Source organism: Columba livia, chromosome 2 (assembly GCF_036013475.1).
Source record: "Columba livia isolate bColLiv1 breed racing homer chromosome 2, bColLiv1.pat.W.v2, whole genome shotgun sequence".
Lineage (NCBI taxonomy): Eukaryota > Metazoa > Chordata > Aves > Columbiformes > Columbidae > Columba > Columba livia.
The window spans coordinates 97,388,286-97,413,036 of NC_088603.1; the positions used below are offsets into that span (position 1 = coordinate 97,388,286).

The window sequence follows — 24,751 nt, forward strand, 5'->3', positions numbered from 1 at the left end:
AGTGTTTAAGAATGCAAGTTCTGAAAAAGCCTTGTATAAACTGCACTGAATGACAGAGCCTACAATAATGAGGTAACATACATGACGTTCTCCCAAGTGAAAATGATACCAAATGCTCAGTAAAAAAATTTGGATGCTTGTTAGAAATCCAAATTAGCAATACGACAAGGCTATCTTATAAAAGTATTTAGTAAGTTCTCAAAAGTCCATCACAGAAGTGATTTCTCAGAGGATATTTGCTGTATATTCACCAGCTGCAGCAGCATGCCCTGCCTCTTATACTTCAAGATTCTCATTACTGCATGCCTTGTAATTAAACTAAAGTTGTAATATATCTTCTTTCTTTCCCCTCTTTTCCCAGTCAGTGGGAATGCAGGACAGAAGTATTGATAAGGTACCACAAGCGTTGGGTTTGACACAGGTTGGAGCTCAGGACCAAGTATTAGTGGAGCTGGGAGGTATGGCTAAAACAGATTGTAGGATTCTTGGGGAAGTAGCTAGAAGCTGTATAGGCAGACACATCTGTCACTCTTTAGCAGAAAGGATTATGATTACACTTGTTTTTAATTGGGTTCTGTAAGTAAGCCTAGCCCTGGGATAAAAGAATGCGACAGGCACGGATGGGGAAAGATTTTCAACAGAGTGTGACAGAGAAGGATTGGGGCAAAAACAGTTGGGATGTCTCCAGGCAGAAGTGATACTGGGGCTATGGAGTACTGGGGGAAGTGATGGCAACTCTGCATGGCAGTGCATTCTTGCACGCACAACTGTCATCTGCTATTTCCCTGCCTATTTTAATTGCATGATAGGAAATCAAAAGACGTTTTAGTTGTTTACCTAAAGGAAGTAATTCAAATGAGAGCTGTCCTTGAGGGACAAAGGCTCACAGACACAATTTAGATGATGGGTATTTTAACCAGATTCACTCAGTGCCATTCTTGTCTGTCTGGACTGTTTCAGGTTCCCTTGCCTTTCCTAACTTCACCATCTCTCTGTTCCCACCAATTTTTCCACCTCAAACTAAATCTTTCCAATCCTATTTTTTCACCTCCTTGCTCTATAGTAGTACTCACCTGAAAGACAAGACCCTGATGCTGAAAAACAGGAATTACATTTAGGTGTTGTTCTCTTATAGCTGCAGGTTTCTGTATGTCTGCTGACCAGTAGTACCTCCAATGTGAAACACTGTGCACCCTACACCTGGGGAGTGAAGCAATGGGGAGTGAGAGTTTGGTTATACAGGGTGTAGTGTATGTTGGCAACTTCTGGGGATGGTCCCAGTTCAAGAAATAGTCCTGAGAAAACCAATGAATGGATGTTAAGCGTGTTTAATCTAAATCAGATCCTAAATTTCTGCTTTGTTTACCAAGATTAGCAGATGCCTCTTTCCAGGAATATAGCTTAGACAATCTGGTGTTTTCTAGGGGAAGTTGTAATTACATAAAGTTATGCATACCTTAAATTATTATAGAATTTCAATATTTTTTTTTTAATGATTACAAGCTTTTGCAAACTCTAACTTGAGAGGAATTATCCTGGGACCTCAGCAAAAGGTGACACTCTGTGTTTGTGGACTAAATATTGTCGTATTTTTCCTTGCTTATTTGAGGTTGTTGGATGAACAAGTGCGTAAAAATGAAAAAAAGAAAAACAGACATCACTTGCTTGACTAAATAATGGTTCAAAGAAAAAATAAAAAAAAATTAACTAGACAAATTGAAATTCATCTAGTTAGAAAAATTGCAGCAAAACAGTCTGATGTTAGTACAAAGAAAACAGCAGATGATACCAATTGTCCAGCTATCCATAGCAATTTCTAAATAATGCTCCTTATGCTAGCAGAGAACGAATCATGATGGAAACGTAATTTAAAAAAGCAAAACAAAAACCCAAGATTTCAAATAAAAATCTTACATGAGAGCAAGAGATCATTCTGTTCTCTGAAAACGAACCATGTCAATCTTTATCAAGCATTTTAGATACATTTTTGTTGCTGTCTTAAGTAAATGCTAGTCACAGTCATCTTCAGCTTGCCCAATGCAAAGTGATTCATTTTGTCAGTGGAAAGGTGTGATACAAGCCTTAGCCTAGAAATCTTCCAGTCTTTAACTGCACAGCTTTATCCCCAAGAATGGGGTGAAGACCCTATTTTCTTCAGAGCTCATGGGTTGTGCTCAAAATTTTGCAGACTTTTGTTGTATCGGTATTGGAATTACTGCTGGGTTAGTTAGGGTAAGTGCTACATTGGAGGCTGCTGTGACTGGACATGGCATTGTGAGGCTGATTTTGCCTTTCTTGCTTTGCTTTGGCTCCTATGGCTACTTGGAGTTGAAACTTCATAGATTCATTTTGATTGGAAAGGACCTCTGGGGGTTGTCTAATCTAACAGCCTGCTCAAAGTAGTGCTGATCTTGAAGATACATCAGGTTGCTCAGGACCTCTTCCTGTTCAGTGTTGAAAATCTCCAAGGATGGAGATTCCTCAGGCTCTCTAGGTAACCTGCTCCAGTGCTTGATCACTGTTTGCCCCTTTTCCTCTTAAATCTAATCAGAATTTGTCTTGCTGCAGCTTGGGGCTGTGACCTCCTTCGTTGGTCACCTATGAGAAGAGACTGGCTTCTTTTGCATTCCCCCTGTTAGGGACCAGAAGGCTGTAATTAGAGACTGTGGTAACCGTCTCTTCCTGAAGCTGAAGGAGCCCACCTTCCTTAGCCATTCTCATGCATCATGTGCTCTCTCACCATCTCGATGCCTCTCCTTGGATTCTTTCCTGTTTATCAGTATTTCTTCTGTATCCGAAGGCTCAAAAACGAGCACACAATTTGAAATGCAGCTTTAACAGTGATGACTAGGAGGGAATAGTCGCTCTCCTCAAACCACTGGCTATGCTTTGCTAATTCAGTCCTCGCTGCTGCACAGGCACACTGCTGAATCGTGTTCAACTTCTTGTCCAGCAGACTCCCGGTTTCCTTTCCCAAAGAGTGCTCCATAGCTTCTTAGTCTCCAGCCTGAACTGTTGCACAAGGCTCATTTCTTCTATATGCAAGACTTTGGATTTGCCTTGATGAAATTCATGAGGGTGCTGTCAGTCTATGCCCTCATCTTGTCAAGGCCCCGCTGATGGGCAGCCCAGCCCTTCAGTGTACAAACATAACAATTTAATTTGGCTGAGCTTGGGTAAATGAGCTATGAGCAAAGCACTTAAGTTTGCTGTTCCACAACTTCCCTGAAGGAGAAAGCTTTGTTTTTCAGAGATCTGGCAAGGTGTGAAGTCTTGGCCTCGGTCCTTTTCCACTTGTCTCCACAGTTTGTGGTGTTGCCTTAATGTTCCCTGTATCTCGTTCAGCTTTTGCCTTTTGGAACTTTTTGAGGAGTTCCTGAATCATTAGTGTAATTTACTGAATTCTAAGCTAATATTCTCTACTCTGCTAGCTTGTTATAGAATTAATCAATGACATCAAAAGAGAGTTTTATGTTTGTACATCACCAGACTCTTTCTTTGGGGATCAATGGCATCAAGGAGTTATTGCATTTAGATGTGAGTCTGAAAAGGGTTAGTCTGACAAGCACTCGCTGGCAGGGGTTTGACTCAGCATAGAAGGAGGGTGAGCTGAATTTGACCTTTGTGTTTAGAGGATTAGCTGATATGTAGAGCCTCATGTTTGTGTCTCCTCGCAGCTTGAGGTAATTCAGTCCTGACACTCAGAGGAGTTTAACTACCAGGCCCAAGATGTTCTGGATAAGGTATGCTTCTGTTTTTGTGCTAAAGGTGTCCTGAAATTATTTGAATTAAATTCAAAGCATTACTCTGTCTAGATGCTCAGATGGAAAAAAGGCATCTTCTACTCAGGTCCTTGATGCCCATTTTTGTGGTTTATATTAAAAGGAAACAAAATTATCCCACACAAAATAAGCGTTTTTCATTAAGCAGAAGAAATATCTTTTTGAAGACATTACTCAATCATAAATATTTTAAATTTGAAGTCCCAGAGTGAATAATGTTAATAGGAGTGCTTACAGAAACTCTGCAGAATTTTAAAATGGGACTTCTTTGCAAATGGCAGGCAACTAAATTATTTATAGCCGATTAAAGCAGTGCCAATATCACTTCTGTTTTATTATTCCTAAACAGAAAACAATTCTGTTTGCATTCTTTTGCACAGTCTGGCACAATCTGTGTGTTACCTTTAACGCAGATACTGTGTAAGAATGTGATTTATTGGAAAAAATAAGGGTACTATGCTAAACTAATGCTTCATATCAAATTAATTTTCACAGGTCTTTCATAAAAAAATAATACTGGTTTACATGCTTTTAATTAAATGGCCTTTGGAATCATAGCATCCTGTTTGCAGGACCCTAAGAATTTGTAATTAGGAACTTATCCAATGTTTACTGAAGATGAGAAAGTACAGGAACCAATGCTGCTAAATTTTTTGAAAAGCCCAAACTAGACTATTAAATGATGTTTCAAGGTGTGTGTGCAAATCCACTGAAAGTGTTGAATAATTGCATTCGAGGGCAAATGATTTCTACTCTGTGAGGAATAACAGGGTGAAGTACAAAGTTGCTTATAATATACCTGGTAGAGTTAATGTACAAAAAAGTTGAAAAACCACCAAAATTACTTTAAAGGGTCTCTTTTACATTGCCAGGAGTTAGCCAAAAGAAGAACTAGTACTTTGAACTGTGAGATAATCTGTTTTCCATATTTTGTGGTATAGGGCAGAAGCACACAGTGCTCAGAACTTGATTGTCAGTAGTCTGTGTACCACGTCTTAACTACTTAAAAACCTTTTATATTTTGATTGGATGTTAAAATACAAACTCAAGAAATAATTTCTCAGAGTAATACTGCAAATGACTCTTGTAGTCTATTTTTTCTAAATTCATGAGTTTTCTATTATGATCTCATTTACTTAATTAAATATGTTCATATTTGTTTCTAATGTTTATGGATGAACACACTGATTATGAATAAATTGTCAGACGTGATTACAAACACCACCATGAAGCAAGCAGTGGACAAATTTTCTATTTCCTTTCTCTCAACAGAGTTGTGTAATCATAGAACTTCTCATGCTTTAAATTCACTGAAATCTGGAGGTGTAGTTGTTTTGTCATATCTTCTTCTAACTGATATCTGTTGGAAAAATTCTGGTAGGCTGAGCTTGAAGGAGTGAATAAGCTTGTGTGGTTAGGGGAGACATACAACGCTTTCCCTCTGCTCTCCCCACTAAACTCAGGCACATGTTTGCATGTTAACACACCATATGCCACCCAAATCCGTGTTAATATTGTGCATTATATGATTAACATCCGTCTTTGCCTGTCTCTCTTCTTTGGCGTGGGTCTCCTATCTTCCAACTCATACAGTAGCTTAAACTACATTTTGAGCACACTGGAAGCCTGCGCTTGCTCAGTCTCCCACCAGTTTGCATCTAGCAATGCCAGCAGAAGGCAGTAGGAGAATCTAGCCGTGTTTGTTTTACTGGTTTTAGTGTTGCTAAGGAATACAGTCTCCACTGTGCCTGGGAAAGGGTCTGTTTCATGGTCATCACCAGGTGCTTCTTAGCTCAGCAAGTTGACTCGTGCTACCAGCTCCATTTGCTGGAGAGATTGGTTGGGTGGTCTGTATGTGTTCGTTGTTGGTTTTTGTTTGTTTGCTTGTGAGTTCCTTTTTTATGATTAGTATGTAGAAGCCTGTTGGTAAACTGTCATTCTTGAAGGCTGAGATATGGGGTGTTGAAAGGAGAATCTCCTTTTGACTGCTGTGTTGTCATTCGCCCTCAAAGCATAGCAGTTGAATTAGCGGTGCAGGAAGATCTGTGGTAACCAGCAAGCCTGTTGTCCTCCTCCATCTGTCCCCGCTCCTGCATTCATGCACCAACACACACACACACACACACACATACGCATCCCGATTTGTGAAAGCAGAAAAGGTGATGTGTGAGGTCAGCTGACTTGTGTGTGAACAATGATCATTATCCACTGGAAGTGGTCAAATTTGCTTTACCTGCAATGGGAACCACTCACATGAACTCTTCGCAGTGAGATGTGGAAGGATGGCAGCCAGGTGACGTTTTCTGACCACAGCCTAAGTAGAAAATGTTTTTCTTGGTGCTTCTATGCCATCTGGCCTACAGCACTGGAGTGTGTCTGCTCTTGTATTTTCTCAAAACCTTGAAATCCTATGTACAGGCTTGTTAGTATGCATTTTCTCTACTCTTCTTTTTAAATAGACGTGTGCCTGCCTCTTGCACCAACACTTTGCACAGTTTCCAAGTTTTATGCTGTGTCAGGTAACCAACAGAAAACCTATTTAGGTCTCTTTTACTACGCCACTACTTTGTACTAGAAAACAGTAACATCTTTCCTCCCCTGGAGGCATTCTGTGTGTTGTACTTAAGAAAGATACTTAAAATCTATTAAGGTATCCAAAGGACTGGCTCATTATAAGAAAGGTTTCACTAGGCAGGTTCATTGTCAATTTGATATTTCACCTGGTCAGGACTTCCACATTTTCCTTCAGTTTGTTGCTGAAAAAAAACAGCAAGAAACTTTTAACTCATTCACACATTTTCTTTTACATTTCTGATGCTATAGTAAGAAATAAAATTGATCCAGAGCTGTACAAAGTACTTTTTCTTCACTTGACAATGTGGTGTCAGCCACACTTTACAAAATGATTAATATCATCCTGTTAGTGTTTTATACCAGTTCAACCTGTTAGGATTCTGGGGGACAGTCTGTACTTATTTAGCAAAGGGATGTCAAGAATCTGATCAGTTTCCTGTGCAATCTTAAAGCAATTTAGGTCTGTTGGAGTACATATTGTAACAGAAAGCAGGCTGTTTCAAGTAGCTTGATATTTTCATGAGCTATTATAAGTTAGGACTGTGTGAGTCTGGAAAAATCATGGAGGTTTTTAAGGCGGAGTAGACAGAAGAAAAACTGATCTGAGAATTTGCAGCTATGATGATTTAGTAGTTTAGTTGTTTTAGAGTCTAGCAGAGACTGGTTGAGGCATTTTCAGTAGAGTTTAGACAAGTCAAAAAAAGTCTGTTTACACAGCTGTGGATTCTCCTCATGTATATGAGCTTTGCCTACAGGGTAGCAGTGTCTAGCAGAGTATTATGTGCCAAACTAATAGCAGCAATAAGTGAGGTGCCAAATATAACCACAGTGTGAAGGTAACCAGATAAACTAGTGGAGGATTTGGTGATCTGGAACTTCTTCATGGTGCATGTTAATGAAACTTCTGTACGGTTTGGTTACACACAAAAGGCAGGAATTACTCGATCAATGGGACATGTCTGAGGGAGTTCATGTTGGGATTTTATTATGAAGGTGAATTGTGCACACAGAAACAAAACAGGTTCTTTTCTGGGTAGCACCTCTTACAGCTCACCTTGGGTGGCAAGAACGCAAGGAATTGAACAAATGAATTTGTTGTGAGTGTGTCACAAGCATATCATATGTCATATTTAACAAACTAAATTATGTAACCAAGGAAGAAAATTAGGGTGACCTAATTAGGATAAGGTGGAGAAGCTAGGAGGTCTTGTCTTCTCGTATGGATTGTTTGTAGTTTCCAGACTTGCACTGAACGCATTTGCTTTTGAACATCTGTGGGGTTGATCTGGGACTGACTGCAGGTTTGATCTGTGCAGTCTGTGGCCATTTCACCTGCATGCAGCCCCACTCTATTTGACTTTTGTTCAACATGTCCTGTTTTTTCCTGGAGCATAAAGAGGGAACCCCCAAGGGTTGATACATCAAGGTGAGTAATGCCCTGTTCTTGGCAAGCTTAATTAAGATTCACTCTAGGTGCTCCAAGAGGGAAGAGCATTGGTCATTCTGCTTACAGAAATTCTATACTATGCTGTTCAGTGTGAGTATTGAGGATTTATTTGGCAGTCTGCTAGCCTGTCTTGATCTTGCAAAGGAACAGCTCTTTTTAAACGAGGTTGTAGTTTGCAGCATGGAGGCAATATCTTTCTTGCCTACCTTTAAAACCAGAGAAATACAGTATCCACGTGTGACAGGACCACAAGTCAGACATAACCACCATTCCGTGTTTTTGAAGTGGTTCCTAATCTCTCTACTGATTACTTACCTGGAATATAAAACCCAACTAGACCAAGGTGAGCCTTTAAGTAGGGAAAACTCAAATGATGCTGGGCACATTATTAAATAACAGGCTTAAAGAAATATGTGTGATGACCATGCCCAATAAGTTCATGAAATTTGAATCCTTTTTAAACATATTTTAATTCCAACATGTTTCTGTAATTCCAGGGCTTCTCTTTTTCTTCCCTTTGCCTCTGAGGCTCAACTCTGAGAATGTTCCTTGTTGCAGCTAAGCCTGTGACACCTTAGGCTTGTGTCAGTCTGCCAGTTCCATGTAGGAGTCCCTCTGTCCCTGTCTGCCTTCTTGCCTTGTTCTGCACTGCTTGTCTGTGTGGGAAATGGATAGTTCACCATTGCAGCACAATGATGTCACACATGGTGACACCATTCGTCACAGTGGGTTTGAATCAGGAGTGCGTTCAATCTCTCGGGTGCTTCAGATCAATTTGCTACCTTTTTTTTTTTTTTATTATTTAAAAAAGTCCCTCTTTTTCAAAACATTCCAAGAAATGGGAAGATGTTTGGACTGTGTAGTTCTCCTGTGAATAACGGAGCTTATTGTGACAATTTGCACTGCATGAAATAAGAAGGACATTGAGGTACTAGAGAGAGTGCAGAGAAGGGCAAAGAAGCTGGTGAGGGGTCTGGAGCGCAAGTCTGATGAGGAGCAGCTGATGGAACTGGGGCTGTTTAGCCTGGAGAAAAGGAGGCTGAGGGGAGACCTTATCATTCTCTACAACTACGTGAAAGGAGGTTGTAGCATGGAGGGGGCTGGTCTCTTCTCCCAAGTAACAATTGATAGTACAAGAGGAAATGGCCTCAGGTTGTGCCAGGGGAGGTTTAGATTGGGTATTAGGAGAAAATTCTTCACAGAAGGGGTTGTCAGGCATTGGAACAGGCTGCTTAGGGCAGTGGTGGAGTCACCATCCCTGGAGGTGTTTAGATGAGGTTCTTAGGGACATGGTTTAGTGCTGGAGTTAGGTTCGGTTGTGGTTGGACTCGATGATCCTGAGGGTCTCTTCCAACTGAAATGATTCTATTATATTCTAAATATGATGAATAGGGTCAGGAGAAAGTTTTAGAGTGTGGTAGCCATTGCAGGCGTATTCCACTTACTGGAGAAAGCCACTGTCAAGCATAGCTAAGGCAAGCGCAAGTCACCATTCGTAAATCTCGTTTTCAGTCTGGGGGAAGAAAAAGATAGTCTGTCTTTTTGGGGAAAAAGGAACTAGGGTCCTAACCGATACTTGGATTTTGAGGTTTTTTGATACCTGCCAACTGTGAAGCACCGTGCCTACTCACACAGTGAATGTCAAGCCATCTGGGCAGTTGTTAAAATAAAATTATATTCTCTCCACACTGTGTCTTTTACCAGGCATTAAATGAAAAGCATGTATGATGCTTACCTGTGCTGGTATGCACTCCATCCATTTCCAGTCTGAGACTTATGTAAAATGATGAATTATTTTAGTCTGGTGCTACATTAATTTAAACCAAATTAAAATATACAAGAACTTAATTTGGCCTTTATGGGCTAACTTAAATGGTAACATATCCAAATCATCACACATTATTCCTCCTTAAATAAATTAGCTTAGCAGAGTTTTATTCACTATAGACAAAGTTCAACTGTTTTACATCAAAGAAAAATTAAAAATCATAGATGTGTGTTGAAGAATAAAAAATCATATATGTGTTTTGAAGAATATTACACCAGATTTTCTTGACCTTTGGGTCAAGAAATTTATTTTTTGCTATTCTTAATTTATTAAGCCCTTTTAAAAACTCTTTTTCAGTTGTATTGTTCTTCTGACCTGTGTCTCTGTTTCTAAAATTCTTGTTGGGGAATGAAAAGGAAAAAAAAAGTTAGACAATAGTGCTTCAGAAAAAGTCATACTGGGAACTACTTGTACTACTTAGCACTCTTTATGAAGAACATCATCCTCCAAAGGAAAAGAGTTTAATCTTATTTTCCAAAAATACCAGATGCTTTCTGACCTTTGATTAAAATTCAAATTTGTTCTCAAAAACACCACAGACATCCTTGTGATAGCTTAAGAGACCTTCTCATGTTTTCCAGGTAAGTGACTTTCAGAAGCTATATTATAAGAACATTTCTGAAGGGCCTCAGAGTCATCTGTGTCTCTTGTCATCCCCAATGAAGGTTTATTTAGAAGCTTCCGTGGTCATGCACACTGAGAGACAAACCCTGTTGCCATATGACTGAGGGACATACAGGAGACTTTATTTCAACATGACACTCTTAACCAGAAAGCTACTGAAGAGCTCTTTTTCTATATCTTCTCAAACTCAGAATAATGTCTGATTTTAACTTCATGTCAGAAAAATACCAAGAAAGATTTTTTTTATTATTATTTTTTTTTTTAAAAACTAGAGTATTTTTCAGGAGCGAGTAGGTGATGGGAGAGAGATAAGTCATATATCAGACTTCCTCCATAATTGATTCTTTTGATTGCTGAGGGCCAAGTGATTTTTCAGAGTATTATTGCACTCCTGTCTTGGTTTCAATTGCAGCTTATTACTCAAGAGCAGGATGCCAGGCCATATAGCTGTTACTTCAAATGTTTTGCACTAGTACACTTCCATTTTCTTCCATCTACAAGATGGAGCTTCTTGATTGTTATTTATAAATTTGGATTTTCTTCTTCTATATTGTTTTCTTATTTCAATCCCTCCTTTTATTTGCTGCGAAGAGAATATCTACAGTTAAAAGGAGTTTCACCATTTTTAGTATGCAGCAATTTCCTATGTGCTGAAAAGAAGCAAGTCAACGATTCAGAGATGGTGACCTTTTCCCTGCATTAGGTGCTTTTTCCTTCTCCCAAAATGACCTGGTGTTGCAGTTTAATCCTTGCTAGTAATTAAGAACTGTGCAGCTGCTCACTCACCCCCCAAGCTGGTGGGATGAGGGAGAGAATCAGAAGAGTAAAAGTGAGAAAATTCATGGGTTGAGATAAAGGCAGTTTAGTGGGTAAAGTGAAAGCCATGCACACAAGCGAAGAGAAACAACAGGTTTGTTCACTACTTCACATCAGCAGGCAGGTGTTCAGCCATCTCTAGGAAACCTGGGCTCCATCATGCACAAGGATTACTTAGGAAAACTAATGCCATGACTCCAAATGTTTCCCCATTCCTTCTTCTTTCCCCAGCTTTTATTGCTGAGCATGACATCATATGGTGAGGAATATCCCTTTGGTCAGTTGGGGTCAGGTGTCCCAGCTGTGTCCCCTCCCAGCTCCTTGTGCACCCCCAGTCTACTCGCTGATAGGGAGATATGAGAAGCAGAGAAGGCCTTGACTTTGTGTGAGCACTGCTCCGCAGTAACTAAAACATCCCTGTGTTACCAACACTGTTTTCAGCTCAAATCCAGAGCAGCCCCATACAAGCTACTATGAAGAAAATTAATCCTATCCTAGTTGAAACCAGAACACCTGGGAAAAAACAATACGCACATTGAAACCAAGTACGTAGTCAATAGTAGACATAAGAAAAGGAGAACATTGGTAAACTCAACTTTTTAAAGGCAATTAGAGAAATTTATTTTACGAAACATGGAAAAAGTTCTTCTGTATTGTTATGATTTATTGTTTTTCATTGTTAATGCTGAAAGTCCCATTTTCTGCAGTGCTCATACTCTAGATCTGGAAAAGGAAACCAAACATCATATTTAAATGTGATCACACACCTCTTTTCACTTATGTGACTTCTTCCCTATGTTAAAAAAAAACACAGGGAAAAGAATGAAAGGAAATCTGAAATATTCCAACAGAGTATTACTAGATCTGGTATGATCTATGAAAACATAGGCTATTTATGGTAATGTAATAATAAATGGTGATGAATGAAGGGGAGAAAAGAAAGGTGAGGAAAGTACAAAATTGAACAATTGACATTAGTGACTGTGTTGAGCCTGCCAAAATTATCTCCCTTAGCTTTTCATTTTGTACTTGAGCTGCAACTGGCAAATGCCTTGTAAATCTGCCACAGCACATCTTTCTCTCAAAATGAGAGGCAACAAAATAGTAAGTAGTTTGCATCAATAAATTTAAGTGATAATGGTCTTGGGGCTCAAGTGTCTGAAACAATTAGCACCTCTTGAGGTTATTTAAATGCAAAAACACAACTGATTTCCTAGGGGATTTTTAAAAAGCCTTTTGATGCAAATAAAGAACTGAGATTTTTCTCATTTGTTGAATAATTAAAATTAATTCTTTGTTTTGTTAGAAATCATTGTAATGTTGAACTTCTTTGGTAAAAATTGGAAAAGCTAGAGGAAACTAAGCCAGTTTAATCTCAACAGCAGGACATGATATTTGTTTTCAGAACATCATTGTATATATTAGTTTTCCTACATTATTCATTTGGATTTTTATACTTTTCCATAATTCCACTTATTTTCATAAAACATAATAGCAATGGAGCAGTATAGTATAGGGAGGAAGAAGCAGAAGTGAGCAAGGCATTGGTCTCGCCATCAGTACTGAATGTACCAAAATATCGCATAAGTGAGCAGTGGAACATCAGAGAAAACAGTACAGTAGTAAGATATAGTTCTTCTTTTTACACATTTACGCTATAAAACTGTGAATGAGAATGTCTGCAGGAAGCTTTAAGAATTTTTGGAAAAAAATCTAATTCAAAATGGCATTGTGTATGTGAACATTCATCCATTTTAATCAATGCTAGTAATTAGAAAACATCTGTAAAACCATCTTGTGTAATATTATTGGACTGATGCAGAAATGAATGCTTTAAATGAAATGGACTGTATGCTGTGGGTGAGCAAATATGGTGTGGATGTTATAAAATCCCTTCTGACCCAGGAATATTTGAGTCAACACCAATTTGATTCTGATTAGATGATGGGTCCAGCTGCAGAACAATCCAGGAGAACTCAATAACTTATACTGTGGGATCTGACTAATTGCTCAGGTTCCACAATAGAAACTCTCTAAGGCCCAAATGTTAGCTTTCCATTAGCAATTCAGAATGAGATGTTAATGTTTTGAATTAGTATTCACCAGCTTACAGAAGTCTTGCCCAGTGTTACCTGAATTACAAATTTCATCACTGTACAGCCCTAGAACAGCTTCTGCATTTGATCAGTGTTACTGCCAGAAAAAAAAACAAAAAAACAAACCAACAAAGATTCAGTAGACCCTATCTAAAATTTCTCAGGTGTAGGGTCCTCCATGGGCTGCAGGTGGATCTCTGCTCCACTGTGAACCTCCATGAGCTGCATGGGGACAACCTCTGCATCACCTTGGTCTGCTCCACGGGCTGCAGGGGAACCTCTGCTCTGGTGCCTGGAGCACCTCCTGCCCTCCTTCACTGACCTTGGTGTCTGCAGTCTCTTTCTCTCTCATTTTTCTCATTCCTCTCCTACAGCTGCTGGGCAGTGTTTTTTACTCTATCTTAAATGTGTTATCACAGAGGTTCCACCAGTGTCACTGATGGGCTTAGCTATGGGCAGTGGCAGGTCTGTTTTGGTGCTGGCTGGAACTGACTCTGCTGAACACGGGGGCAGCTCCTGATGCCTTCTCACAGAAGCCCCCCTGCTATCAAAACCCTGCCACATAAAGCCAATACAGAATCATGAAAGGGAGTGATCATCATATCACAAATATGCAAAATGTTCCTTGATGGTCATCTTAGCTTCTCTGTGTGACAGTTATGGATCAAGGAAAGGCTTAAACTTTCTTTGAGGAAAGACTTTGAATTCCAAGGTAAATGAGAATTTACTGTGAAAAGGGGGAGTTAATTTGATCTCTGCTAATGCCACATATTTAATTATGGTGGAAACTTAGGCAGAATCGATTTTGATTACACAGGATTTAGCCACTTGCTACACTCCAACTCTATTTAATATTGCAGTTCCTAAATTGGCATCTTCCAGTGTAAATGTTATGTACTCAAAGAAAAAGTCATATAAATGACCAAAATAAAAGTTAAATGGAAAATAAAAATTAGGAAAGTATATATACTCCTCTTATTATGAGAGGTAGAAAAATTTTGTTTATCTTGCTGGGTGGACTCAGTTCCCAAATAGTGACCCAGGAAAAAGAAAATGACATTGAGCAAGAAGCTCAGTAAGAAGGTGTTTAGACAGTCTCTGAGGGAATGAGGTGGCAGGAGGGTAAGTGGCCAGCCTTGCTGTGGAGTCCTTCACTTAAGAGGCAGAAGATAAGCTGTTAAATGGGATGCCAAGCACCAATCACACAGCACCTTCAGGATGGACAAGGGATCAGACCCAGCCAGCATGGGTTTAGGAGGGGCAGGTCCTGTCTGACCAACCTGATCTCCTTTTATGATCAGGTGACTCACCTGGTGGATGAGGGGAAAGCTGTGGATGTGGTCTATCTGGACTTCAGCAAGGCCTTTGACACTGTCTCCCATAATATACTCTTGCAAAAGCTGGTAGCCCATGGCTTGGACAAGTGTACTCTACGCTGGGTTAAGAACTGGCTGGAGGGCCGGGCCCAGAGAGTGCTGGTGAATGGGGCTGCATCCAGCTGGCGGCCAGTCACTAGTGGTGTTCCCCAGGGGTCAGTGTTGGGTCCAGTCCTGTTTAACATCTTTATTGATGATTTAGATGAGGGGATTGAGACCATCATCAGCAAATTTGCTGATGACACCAAGTTGGGAGGGAGTGTCGACCTGCTGGAAGGCAGGAGGGCTCTGCAGAGGGATCTGGATAGACTGGAAAAATGGGCTGATTCCAATGGGATGAAGTTCAATAAGGCCAAATGCCGGGTGCTGCACTTTGGTCACAACAACCCCCTGCAGCGCTACAGGCTGGGCGCAGAGTGGCTGGAGAGCAGTCAGACAGAAAGGGACCTGGGGGTGCTAATTGACAGGAAGCTCAACATGAGCCAACAGTGTGCCCAGGTGGCCAAGAAGGCCAACGGTATCCTGTCCTGTATCAAAAACAGCGTGGTCAGCAGGACAAGGGAAGTGATCCTTCCCCTGTACTCTGCATTGGTGAGGCCACACCTGGAGTATTGTGTTCAGTTCTGGGCCCCTCAGTTCAGGAAAGACATTGAAGTGCTGGAGCGGGTCCAGAGAAGAGCAACACGACTGGTGAAGGGACTTGAACATAAGACCTATGAGGAGAGGCTGAGGGAGCTGGGGTTGTTTAGTCTAGAGAAGAGGAGGCTTAGAGGTGACCTCATCACTCTCTATAACTACCTGAAGGGAAGTTATAGCCAGGTGGGGATTGGTCTCTTCTCCCAGGCAGTTAGCAATAGGACAAGGGGGCATGGGCTTAAACTCTACCAGGGGAAATTTAGGCTGGATATTAGAAAGAAATTCGTTACAGAGAGAGTGATCAGGCATTGGAATGGCCTGCCCAGGGAGGTAGTGGACTCGCCGTCCCTAGAGGTTTTTAAACTGAGATTGGACATGGCACTTAGTGCCATGATCTAGTAAACGGACTAGAGTTGGACCAAGGGTTGGACTCGATGATCTCTGAGGTCTCTTCCAACCCAGTCGATTCTGTGATTCTGTGATAACTTGGTGGTGAATTGCTCCCTGTACATCAGGCGGGATCAGATAAGGGAGTTGCTAGGTGAAGTGTGTCAAAGTGTGTCAAGAGCTGTCAAGGTGAGTGGGTTAATTTACTGGGAAATATTTTACTGAAGAATTTAAGTTCTCCTCTGCTGTGTCTATTCCTTCTAAACCAAAATGGAATCTGATTAGTAGTAGTTAAAAAATGACAGAAAAAATCGTATGCGGAAGAGTCCATGGTTTGGGATTAATTAACTTCAGTTTTAAGATACAGAGGCTTGTAGTTGTTGGAGAGGGTTGCTTTTGTTTTTCAAATCCAGAACACAGGCATGGCTACAGTGGTTCAGAGCACAACTTAGTGCAAGTACTCAGCATTGTTCTGGACCAGTTGATCTGTAGGACAGGCCAAGGATTTAATCCTGCTTGCCCATAACTAACTTGTCCTAACCACCCATGATCTGTGGTTCAGGAGGTTCCTGAGGAAATCGCTGTCTTTGTATTAAGAAGTTTGGGATTGTTTTTTGATCTGTGAATGAGTCCAATTTCTTTTTATTTATCTCTGTAACATTGATAACATCGCCTGGCAAGTTGTGTCACATCTACTTCTCACAGTGTGAAGAAGTTTAGAACAAATGAAAGGAAGTGTTTTTTCTCTTGCTGGATAATTATTGTCACGGGGTGTCGTGGTTGTCAAAGTGGCAGTTTCAAGAGCAGTTGTACAGACTCACAGAAGGAAAAATCCAGCTACAGCGATTAGATGCAAAAATAGAATTGCTGGTTCTGATAGTACCTAAAATGCAGATGTCTGAAAACAAAGAAAATACCTCAGGAGAAGCATGCCTGTAAACCCAAGCACTGGCTGTTAACCTTATTGACCTTTGCTGTAGCTCAGCACAGTTGTCCATATGTTTTTCGCTGAATTATCTGTATAACTTGATTACTTTGAAAGTGGGACAAAAACAATTTTGGTGTTTCTCGTCTCCCAGTTCTTTTCATGCTGATAGTTTAATGTGGAGTTAGTTCCCAAGCAAGATTTTGCAGAGGATAGGAATAAGGCTTTGTATCTCTGTCTTTCTTCAAGGGAGTCTCATCATATATTTATGAGGACTTGCTTCTCTTTCTGATGATATTCAGCGCTGCTGAAAGCTCTCATATCACTTGAAAAAGTTTGATATTTCATTATGCAGATGCAGCTGTTGGTTATTCTCTCTTATCATGAAGGAATTCTAACCTTAGTACTCAGTAGCTCAATAGATACCAGAACTGTTCCTCAGGTTTACTTTTACTCAGACAAGCAGTTGTGCCAGAATATAGCTAACTGGGAAACAGCTGGGCATAGCTGTCCAACAGCTAGAAATCCAAATATAATCATGCATTTGACCAGTGCATCACTTCACAGTAGTTCCCGTTACAAGCATCTGCTATTCCTGTAATTACTCACACTGGTTAATGTTAGAGGAATCCTCAAAGCTTTATGTATCAGACCCATATGAATTCCCACTCTGTGCACTAAGGATTTGCAGTGTGTCACACTCAAACCCCGAGGGTTTGAGGACGCACCCTGATGTCTGTTTCTGTCTGCCAAACAGCCTTCCTGGCAGCCACCAACCCCGACAAGTCAGTTCTGCTGCTTCTCCTGACTTGTGTGTCCTTCACATGGGACATCCTTCTCTCAGCTGCAGGGGGCCTTTGGAGAAGGTCCTGCTCGTGTACTCGGCTGCTTGTCTGTTCTCTCTGGAAAGGTTTCTTGTCCTTGAGCACCCTGTATACTTCAGGCAGAAATTCCTCCCTGTGCATCCAGATCCCTTTCTTGGTGGAGGGTGAGAGTTTTTATTTGCCAGCCTCTGCTTTCAAGACGGTTCAGGAAGGTCAACGCTTCAGTCCCCAAACTCATTCAATTCCTCTCCTATGCAGCAGTTCATCTGGCTATTTTTCTTAATGAAAATAAGCGGTTCTGTTTCCTTGGAAGTGGAAACTATGCCTTTGTCAGGTGCCACCTGTGATATGAATCACTTTGTCATGGTGTGATATAAGACCCTTTATGGACCTTTGCTTGGGGGTTTGCTGGTATTTCTCCTTGTGAATTGTCTATGCAATCTGTGTCAAATCAGTGTGTTAAGAGATACGTTTCATTATCTCATTAATATGTATGTTTGCTATTTATATGTCACTTATTACTGGTTCTTGGCTGAGACTTAACACGGTGATTAGTGTATTTGGGGTGACTAGTTCTCAGCCCCTTCCTCTGAAGAAAATTGTAGCACGTACCAAATCAAATGGTAAAGACCCAATTTGTTTTTATGCTCCTTGAAATTGGGTCCATCTTTTTGAAACAGCCTGTATTTGAAATTACGGTTATGGTAAAGACTACATTTCTCCAATGAAAGGCATTGCAAACATCCTCAGTGTTCCAGTCTGCAGCCAAGATCAACAGCACAGCATGGCTGTCTGATTTTATATGAGTGGAAAGTGAGCTGGCCAGAGTTCAGCTCAGCAAAATAGAGATGTTGATGACAATTTAAATGAAAGAGCAAAACTATCTAGCAAAAGCAGTGTTGGCTCCTTCGGGTGATATTTTTCATCATTTAAGTTTGTGACTTTTTATGAGGGATTCTTTCCTCTTCATTGCTGTTAGTCATGCTCCCATTAATAAGCCTGTTAGCTTCTTGTCATCTACACGTGGCCAGGACTTTCTAGCCTCTGCTTTTTAATGTGGATTTTGGTTCTTCTACAGTCTATTATTTTACTGTAATTGCACTGATGCCATACCATTGCTCCTGTACCTAGTTGTAGTCACCTGCCGACTCGATTCAATAAGTTATTTTGTTGTTATATGGTGGGAATTTCAGAGACATCTTTGCTTGTTGTCTTTCAAAATGGTTATAGATGTGGGGTTTGACAAGAGAAGATCATGAGCAGCAATGGTGGCCTTCTGGGGTCTCTTGAAGAAGTCAAATTCTTAAAAGGGCTTCAGGAGCTTTCTACAGATACGTTCCTCAGACTAGAGGCAGGAAGAAACCTTTCTAACTGCTTGCTACTTCTCTGTCTGGCTTGACTGGGCTATTATTTTTACCCAAATGTTATTTTTTTTAATATTTGTGACAGATTGTTCTGTTGCTTACTGGGAAGAATGTCATACATAGTTATATGTTTTGAAATGTGAAGGTCTGCTTTCTCCCATCTTTCTCATTTTTCATTTTTTTTTTTTCTGTGTAGTCATGGCCAGCCACAGCATTAAGTTATTTTGTTTTATTTCCAAGACCTGCTTTGGACTATTTTGGAAGTTTTGCTCAAAGAGCAGACTGTATCCTGTAATTATTTGTGGTGGCCTAGCGACTAGTTATGAAGAAAGTACAAAGATGAAAACATAGCAGGCTTTTAACTCAATCACACTGAAGAGATGCCCACAAGTTATTGTACATAATTTGGATTGATCAGTAATATCACCAGTGTGGACTTTTCACTTTGGGAGAGATGAATAATGCTTTCAGCATACCTTCCCAAGAGACCACTGTGTGATTGAAAAAGTGTTGTTTTCATCCAAGTATTTTTATAAACATGAAAATTAAATAAATAAGAAAGAAAAAGCATTATCATAATAGCAATTCTGGACCTCCCAGCAAATCAACCTAGGAGGATCCTTAACTGTGTAAGGTTACTCTACTGGAGTGAGAAACAATCTGCAGGCAAATAATAGTTAAAAGATGCATCAGTGTTTTTTGATGTAAGGCTGCATTTTATATGAATTTTACTTCGGTTAGGAGATCGCAGGCCTTTATACTTTAGAATATAGAATTTTATTTCTCCATAACTTTTTATGTGGTTAGCACTTAATGGGGTACAGTTTCTGAGTGTTATTTTACTATCAAGGTCTTCCTTATTTCATATATGACTTGTATTCTTCTTAAACTGTTACAAAGTGATACATTGAAAACATGATATAATGCAAAATACTTTTTAAAAAAAGTGTTATCTGGGTTTAGGTTTGTATGAAAAGCAATTGAACAATCTCTGCTACAGCTTGAAATGGTGAAGTGGAATGAAGTCAAAGATTTGGCTACATGTCAGTTCAGTTCAGATGCTGAAAACCCTAGGGACCTTGGCTACTTAAAAAAGTAAAAGTAACTGAGCCTTCTAATTCTGCTTGGAATAAACTGATCTTTCACTAGGGAAGTGGAGGAATAGGACTGGAGGATGTTGCTTGTTCTGGTAATCACAGTCTTAATTCCTCCACAAAGGGAGCCTCTGCCATACTGAATACTCTGTGTGGGTTGTTTTGTTGTGGGTTTTTTTGGTGGGTGTTTGTGTTTTTGTTTTGGTTTGGTTTGTTTTGGTTTTTTGTTTGTTTTGTTTTGGTTTTGGTGCTATATTCTGTAATTTTTAAAAGTCTATGCGGTAAAAATCTGTATCCATTCGAAGAAGTGGGAGTGATAATTCTATTCTTGCAGATAGAATGCAAATAGAATAGATTTTCTTTTAGCATATTAATTCAGTAAGAAGATTAATATAAGCTTGCAAACTTCTTAGTCAAAATCTTTATTCTCTCAGCAGAATGCAATACAATTACTACTTGGATGCTGATAGTAAATGAACTGTTTTATTGAATCATCACAAAGAAATGTTGGAGGCAGGTGTATTAAAGTTCTTATAAAGACTATATTTGAGGGGGACTTTGTAGAGGAGGCAAAAGAGGGCAGAAAATTTCATTTTGAAAAGAGAGGAAAAAAGTGGCTGCTGCTGGAGCAGTGGGAGCCACCATTATAGCCTGTTGGTACTCTTCCAGTACAGTTTGGAATCAAATTCTTAACTTCAGGTATATGTTTTATTGATACTCTGCTGCAAGATCAGGAATTAAACCATGACTACGTAAGTTATAAATGATTGATGCTACTCTATTCAAGGCATGTTATTAATAATCTTTTGACATACTGACTAGCATCACTCTTTGTTTCTTAGTTTTCAGTCCTGGTCTTGGTTTATGGTAAAATTCTTTACACCTGAAATAATGGTCAAACTAATTATCAGAGAAGCCCAGAATAGGTCAGGCAGGAAGGCACCTCAGAAGGTCATTTAGCCAAGTCTTCTGCTCAAAGCAGGGTGGGCTATGAGAGCAGACCAACAAATTCATAACAATTTAAAGGAGTATTATTTTGATATTTTTTTGAAGACTATGTGTTGTTCTTCTAAATAACAGGCTCTCTACTTTATGCTTTTGAACAGAATACTGAAGTTGGACCTTAAGGAGAGGTTACTTGGCAGTCTTCATTAGAGACAGAGCTTTTCTTTACAGAGACCATGAGTAGTGTAAATCTTTCCTCCAGCTATGGAAGTCCTGCTGACCTCTGGTCTTACATTCTGAATTTTGCTTTAGGAAACAGTAGTTCTGAATGAGGAAGAGGTTTCAGTCAACCTTTTTTGTTGGGGCTTTTTTATTATTTGTCAAATGGTGGTATCAAAATTCAGATGGTGCAGCTGTGGCTTGGAAGGAAGAAATAAGAGGTTTTGAGTAATGTAAGAAGGAAAGGCTTTTCTGTTCTTTGACTACAGCACATTACAGGTCCAGAACTGAATGCTCCAATTTTTAATGTTTGATTCTTAAGATGTTATTTATTGTACAATTTTTACATCAGTGCAACCCCTGATTTTTTTTTTTCCTGCTCAGTAGTTTATTTCTTAGTTAATTATGTTATTTGTGATGTTGAACATTGCCTTTTTTTTTTTTTTTTTTTTCCCCAGTGTGACAATGCAAAAGGACTCAAAGCCTTCTATGATGCAATAAAATATGGACCTAATCATCTGATGGTTTTTGGTGGTGTATGTGCAACAGTTACTTCTATCATTGCTGAATCTCTAAAGGGATGGAATTTGGTTCAGGTAAGGCATGGAGTGGAATGTATTCAAGTGCTGACTATCTTGTATCTCTGTTTATTTGTTTCGTTTTGTGTTTTTAATTTAGAAACCTAGTATTTGATGCTTTTCAAGCTTAATATTTTGTGTAATAACTATATCTCAGTTATGAGGATCAGTGAAGTTATGTGTAAAGAAAAACAGCTACTTATACATAGTACTAAATTTTCAGGCTTGTGAGTATGGGGCAGAAGTTGTGTGTCTCAGTAGATTAATTAAATAAAATTAATTTAATGTATCTTAAAACACAACCTAAATGAAATGAAGTTCAGTAATGGTAGCTGAGCAAATCTAGGAATTATCCAAAGTTAGAGGAAACAACTCGACAGGCCTTAAATTGTGATACACTGGGATCTTTACTCAGTCATAATGAATTAATTCCTATTTACTTTAAAAGTGTTGGAAGTGTATGGATCGTAAGTAGTAACTGGGTATGTATCTCAGTATTTGACTCACAAAGCACGTTTATTCCCAGCTGTTCTTTCTGACTTTCTCAAAGGTCAAGTTTGTGGAAAGGTTCCCTCTACTGAGGAATCAGAATTTATTAATACTAATCTTTAAAATGCAGATGATAACAGCATGATTTTCTTCATTTCTTCAATCATTTGGCCAGTGATGATCTTTTGATTGATGGCTGTTCATGCATGGTAGGCAGCCAGTTTTGCTTTTCATATGTGGAAATGCCCTGGCTTCTTACTCAATATTCATATTGCCTAAAGATAAGCTTGTATAATTTTTATTAAAATAAACAAAACTTTCTATAGCAAAATAATAAAACAATAAAATATAACAATTACCTGAGGTTTCAGTTACAAACAGACTCCTTTTTTCCACCTGGAATACTCACTGAGATTAGTGCAGAACGAACAAATGAGGCATAATTAAGTTTGTGAAGAAGATGATGATTGGAGTACAAATGGGAAAATCTTAGGAGGATAATTAAAGTAGCTTGTTAACTGTGTTTGCAATGCTTGTCATACCAGATAGTTTTTTTTCTTATGCTTCAGGATTTTTTCTGATATGAAAAACATCAGTTCTACTATGGAAACAAAATAATAGTGTATCTCTGGGGCAGAATGGATAAAACAACAGAAAACTTGAAACTACTAGCTTAATGCTCTCCTTTGAAAATGGCCTAGTCCATGGCCTGTAATAAAATATGTGTCTGGGGCTCTGTGTTTTTTGGAATTTGTCACGTGGAATTTTGAGATGATATAGGATGTTTTAAGGAGTTGGATTTCATTGTGCTAAATACTTTTCATTTGCAGTCACGTTCTGGCTGCTAAGGTCTGAAAATCAATTTGCTAATGCAGTTGCTCAGTCAATAAGGAAGGGCAAGTAGAAAGCCTCTGTTTGCTTTTAAATGCCTGAATTTGTCAATATATGTGTTAACTTATATAATGATATGAAGCATTGCTACCAGACAGCATCTATTTCTTTGTATTTAACCACTACAGCTGTGACTAAGTCTTAAACATTATTAATGATATCAGTACATCAAGGGATTCTCTGCTGCTTGGGCTTAGTATCCTGCAGGCACTAGATAAATCCTCACATGGCATAACTCCACTTTGTGTCGGTTTTTTTATAAATTGATTGACTGAATGATGAAAGAACACAAATGATGGCATGGCTGGGAAGTGTGGTGAGACTTATTAGATGATATAGGAGGAAACAGCCTAAATACAGTTTGTGAAAGTGTTATGTCCTATGGTGACAGCAATATGTGCATCTACAAATCAGCACACATAGCATGCATAAGATAGCAGGGAAATGGAGTACAAATCCTTCCACTCCTCTAGATTGACTGTCATAAGCATCTTTGATTAAAAGCATAGCTTGAATAGAAGAAATAGAAATCTGTAGTTCTTGGAAATGGAGCAATAACGTTCAGACCAATAAAAGACAAGACTGTCCTCCCTCAAAATTTGAAACTTCACCTTGGGTAATCACAGCAAAGTCATGTAGTTACTTAACTTCACAGTCACAAATTCATGTATTTTATGTTGCAATCAAGAAGAAAAAAAAAAGCATATAGACAAAAACTAACCTGACGTATTATTTAATAGAGGATATGCATTTGATGTCTGACTTTATCAGTTTTTCTCCTATGCAGGCAGTCAAAAAAACTGAGCTCTTAACCTTAGCAGGAATATTTGATTTGATTTACACAGGTGTCATGTGGTTGAGCAAAGTGATGACTGTCTTCCACACAAGAGAAATGCAGGATGATACTCATAGTACTGGGAGGAATAGGGAAGAAGAGATTCACAGAATATAAAACTGAAAAATTACTTTTGTTAGCAAGTATGATATGAGATGAGATTGCCTGCAAAACTTTCCTGAAAGGCTTTTAACCCTGAATTCAAGGCTTCTGTGTGACTACTTTTCCTCTCTTTGGGGTAATTTTTCTTTTCTGCCTCTTCCTCATTCTCTGCAGTAAAAAGACTCCAAAAACATGCAACAAAGTAAAAGGCAAAGAGTAGAAATGTGCTGGAAATAATCACATTGCATTTGCTACTCAGACAATGTTACAGCAGTGATGAGAGGGGAATGAAAAAAATAAAAAAGGAAATACATTTTTGCAGGACAGCTTCAGTCTCTACTCCTCTTACTGTACACTGTTGATAATGACACTGCATTTTTTACTTCACTGGTTAATTCAGTTCACTGGTGGCCTGTAACAATGTGAAATAGGGGAGACTATCAGAGCTTGAGAAGAGTCTCACTCTGAAGGTGACTTGGTTTATATCTGTACCAAATATAAACAGAGGCTACTTTTCTTCCCCCACCTTCATAAATTTTCTTACGATCAGCAGCAGAACGGGAGATTCTGTTCTAAACTGTCTGCCTTCAACTGCTGGCTGATTTAATTATCTATTACTGTAACAAAATTAATGATTTTTTAATGGAGCATTTTCTATCTGTGGAAAGAGCAAGCTGCTTTAGCCTGCAAACACTGAAGTCATCCTTAAGGACTTTCACTGAGGGATGGTAGGTGACAACCTGCCAACTGTTTGCTGAATGCACGTTCTTAGTAGGACAGATAGAGACCCCCATTCCTTAGCTTCTCAAATGAAAAGCTTCCCTGTAAGTAATTTCTGTGTGCCAGCAGACCTTTGTTGAGTGACAGTCTGAGCATGGGCTGGAGGCTGCACATGCAGCTTTGATGTCCAGTTGATGGT

The 24,751-nt window shown here is 39.3% G+C and overlaps 1 protein-coding gene across 2 annotated transcripts in view; it reads left to right on the top strand.

Annotated features, from left to right (window-relative positions):
- The window catches only part of GABBR2 (gamma-aminobutyric acid type B receptor subunit 2), a 490,476-nt gene that overhangs the window by 86,479 nt on the left and 379,246 nt on the right, over positions 1-24,751 (top strand). For both annotated transcript variants that reach the window (XM_065052923.1, XM_065052922.1), the window contains one exon: positions 21,396-21,533. In XM_065052923.1, coding sequence (XP_064908995.1) covers positions 21,396-21,533 — 138 coding nt within the window. The remainder of the gene's footprint in view (positions 1-21,395; positions 21,534-24,751) is intronic.